General features: G+C 53.7%; 1 protein-coding gene across 1 annotated transcript; it reads right to left on the bottom strand.

Moving 5' to 3' along the window:
- Window positions 1-1,325: 1,325 nt before the first annotated feature.
- RRP7A (ribosomal RNA processing 7 homolog A (S. cerevisiae)) lies at window positions 1,326-3,884 on the bottom strand (the record flags this gene model as incomplete). The annotated part of the gene is made up of 5 exons (XM_010135447.1): window positions 1,326-1,512; window positions 1,993-2,191; window positions 2,602-2,699; window positions 3,293-3,416; window positions 3,700-3,884. Coding segments are annotated over 5 exons (692 nt in total), but the record flags the coding sequence as incomplete, so codon positions are not given.
- Between the last annotated feature and the right edge of the window lie 45 nt (window positions 3,885-3,929).

Raw genomic sequence — 3,929 nt, 5'->3', positions numbered from 1 at the left:
CACGGATTCCCTGGAGGAGAGCCGAGCAAGGTGTCTCAGTGGTCAAAAGGAAAGTGAATCCTTCCTCCACTTCCAGCTCTGTGAGTACAGGGATAGAGGCCCAGAGCAGCCTTCCCCTTGCTTGTTCCTGACATGCACCCTGAAACGGAGCAGGGATACAGGCATCCTCTTGTGGGAGCAGCAGCACCAGCTGAAGCATTCCAAGAGATGGGTGGCCCATCTCGCCTCCCCCCTAGGATGGTGTGACCAGTCTCCTCCCAGGATTAGACCTACTGAAAAAACAGGAAGGTGTTCTGCCTCTCTGCTTACTTCCATGGGTTCCTGAGCTCAGAGGTCCTCCGTGTCTCTGCTCTACTGTGAGAGCTGCTGCTTTTTTAAAAATCAGATTAAATAAGAGCTCACCTGGGCACAGCAGGCCATTTTAATGAACCCCCAAGGGAACGAGTCACTAATCCTCTAGCTGAAGCAGCTGGGAGAACTACTAATAATCACAAAGATGGCAGACATCATTTCTGTCCTTCTAAATAAAGATTAATCTCCCACTGTTACCCCTGTCTGCTTGACTGCGTGGTGTGAACCTCCTCTCTCCTGGGATGCTCACCGAAGCAACTCAAACGCCAGTCTTCAGAGGCAGCGAGCCATAGGTGTAGGGCATATTAAGGATCCATCTGCCTCCTGGTTAAAGGGATGCAGAAAGCCAACGGAAGCAAGCAGGCCTTCTCCCGTTTCAGAGCTGAGGGCAGGGACACGCTACAGCCATGTAGGCTGTAGAGGTACATACACAGCTGGAAGATGGGGCACCTCAACACCCAGCTGCGAGGGAGCTGCCTGCGAGGGGAACTCTGAGGGAAGGGGTAGGGCTCTGCACCAAACCACTGATCCTTCCTTGTGACAACAGGTCTGGGAACTTCCCAGCTGGACTCTTCCTAAGATCACTTCCCTCCTCTTCTTACTTACTCCCAGATAAAATGTGCAGCACCAGCATAGAAACCATGACTTTTATTGCCTCCCCAGCACACAAGAAGCTGTTCCCCACAGCACACCAAGGGGGAAAGGCAGGCATTCCCATGTTTTGAGAACGTGGCAGCAGATTATTTACAGTTCATTGGGCATTCCCTGCCCCTGCAGAGGCTGTGCTAGGTTAGTACCAGGGTGGCGGGGAGATACGGGTGTCACAGGAAGTGCCTCAGCCCCTTGACCTGACCACCTTGGGAAGCAGTGTCACAGGGCAACCAATAACTGGCAGAGCAGGAGAATACTGGTGCCTGTGGAGAAACTCCCCCTCCAGCGGCAATTGCTGGGATCTTGCATTTCAGATCAGCAGCTGAAGCTGCCTCAATTCCTTAAAATCCTTTGGCACATGGAGTCCACAGGCAGCTCTCCCGCTCCCTCCACCACAGGCATCTGAGGAGTATCTCAGCACAGCTTAGTACGGCCGAAACTTGCGCTGGGCTCGCAGCAGCGCTATTCTCTGCTTGTCCTCCTCAAACTTCTTCCTCAGCTGGGCGATGTCTGAAATAGGCAGAAAGAGGACAGGTCACACAGGAGCAGCAGATCTCCCTCTCCTGGGAGCTTCACTTCCACACACCAGGAGAGGCTCGGTCCTGACACCCACAAACACGATTCCCAGAGCAGGCAGGTCCTTTTGCGCCTGGGCTGAGCGCCAAGGGTGGCTCTGCCCGTTCATCTCCAGCAGTGCTGCAGCTCCCTCTTGGGGAGGAAACTGGCCAGTTTTCCCTTTTGCTGTCTTTGTGCGGACTGAAGAAACAAACATCCATTGGAAAGCCACAACCTTCACACTCTCCCACAGAACATTCCAGCAGCCCTTACTAGGACAGGCGGTTGCAGGGGTCCCACAAGAGCTGGCAAGGCCATTTGCATGAGCACCCGCAGCTGGGCGTAGCCTCCACTGAAGGAAAAATGACGCTCTCTGGGCCAGAACATGAGAGACAAGAGACAGGGGCAGGGGTAGGAGGAAACTCAGACACTCACGCTCTCTCTTGGTCTCACGATGCTGCCAGGCATAGAAGTTGAGCAGCTCTTTGCGGGCCCTTTTCTGCTTCTCCCTCTCCAGCACCCGCAGGTTGGCAGCCTCTGTCCGGGGCAGGCCAGGCTTCCGGCCCTTCCGCGTTACCTTCACCCAGCCCTCCTCATCCGGAACACCTTCCTCCCTGGCCGCTTTGGCTTCTTCCTGTAAAGACAGGAGGGTAAGGCAGCTCATGCAGACGGGCCGACAGCCAGCCTGAGACATGGCTCCCCACAGTCCCCCTTAAAAATCCACAGCTCCTGCTTCTGCACAAGATGCGAATGAAGATATGGGACCAAGGGCACAGGCATTCAACTCTCAGTCAGCCAGGACCCAGTTTATTTGTGGATACCTACTGTAAGCCCTCAGTGGAAGGGCCAGGTATTGTGGATGTAACCAGGACCCAACCAGCAACTGGGAGTCAAACAACCCTGCCACCCAGCATGCTTCCCAGCCACCCAGCACGCTGCCCACTGCCCTTTCCACTGAGGCTAGGGCACCGAGAGATTCTCTCTCTTCCTTTCCTCTCCCCAAACAAACTGCTTAGCTGGGTTGTCTGCCCAGCCTGGCCTTACCTCTGCTATCTTTTTGTCGTAGTCTTGCATATAGGCATCCACCTCAGCCTTCAGCTCCTCTGGATCCACCACTGAGGCAGCGTAGCTGGTGATCCACTCTGAGACAGAGAGGGCGGAGGTCAGCGTAGCCTCTGTTAGCAGCAAGCCCTGGTGAGATGCCTCGGGGCAGCTCTAGAGAGCACTGCCGTGGGCAAGGGACACACTCTGTTCCCATCTCCCCGCCCCACTGCCGCAGCTCAACCAACTTGCGGCCAAGGACGTGGCCAGTAAGCAATAGGAAGAGCTTGCAACTTTCCCAAGCAGGAGTGGGCCCATTCAGGGCCATATGCCTGTCAAGAGGTCACATCTGAAGAGCTGTCTTGACAGACACCTGGTGCTTGTTTCCGAGTCTGAATTCCATTTTGAGGGCAAGACACCGCCAGCTCCTCTGAATTTACACGATACTGAAAAGATGTCAAGAAAAACTGCCCTTCCATTGAACCGAGTGACTCCATTCTCCTATAGGGCACTAACCAGGCTGCTCTCCAGTGCAACAAGATTGCTATCTTGTGACAAATCAAAGCAGGACGCTGAAACACTGGACATCTCCCGGCTCAGTACAAAATGGGTCATGCAGGGTGCAGTTCAGCAAGGAATAAGCACAGTCCTTCGCTGGCACTAGCTAGCGGGAAGATAGCTAGGGCTGACTTACTGCTAATGCCGGTTTTCACAGGGTGACTCTCTGTTGATATCAGCAAGGGACCTTCCTGTGACAGGGCCTTGGCTGCCTGGACACCGGATGGTTTCCTGAACACCACATATGCTACTTGAAATCCCTAGAAGACACAGACACCTAGGCCAGTCAGATACATCATGGAAATTGGTGACACAGCAAGGAGCTGCAATACAGATAAAATCAAATCAAAACAAAATAATCAAAACACGAGTTGCAATGGGATAACAGAGAAAGTAAAGGTAAAGTTAAATAAGTAATCACGTCACTCAGCATCCCCAAATGGTCTCCCACGTCTCACGTTCCAAACAGTGCCATTCAGTGCTTGCAGTCTTTTCCCATTCTGACCGCTAAAGCATCAGTATTCCCACTCCCCCAAGCTTTACCGTGACAGTTTTGAGGTTGAAGAATTTGGACGTCCGTTTTTCTTTTTTCTCTCCCGGCCCCGGCTTATCACAGATGTCCACAGACTGGACGCGCCCGCAGCGGGTGAACAGCCTAGACAGAGAGTCCTTGATGCAGAGAATAAGAGAACAAGGGGTACAGGAAACCAGGAGCGATTCCTCTCGCCCTCAGACTACAGAGCGCACCGGGAGGCTCTCCGGCACGACCCCCG

The sequence above is a fragment of the Buceros rhinoceros genome, unplaced genomic scaffold, assembly GCF_000710305.1.
Source record: "Buceros rhinoceros silvestris isolate BGI_N320 unplaced genomic scaffold, ASM71030v1 scaffold46250, whole genome shotgun sequence".
Taxonomy (NCBI): Eukaryota; Metazoa; Chordata; class Aves; order Bucerotiformes; family Bucerotidae; genus Buceros; species Buceros rhinoceros.
This window is presented reverse-complemented; position numbering and strand designations above follow the sequence as displayed.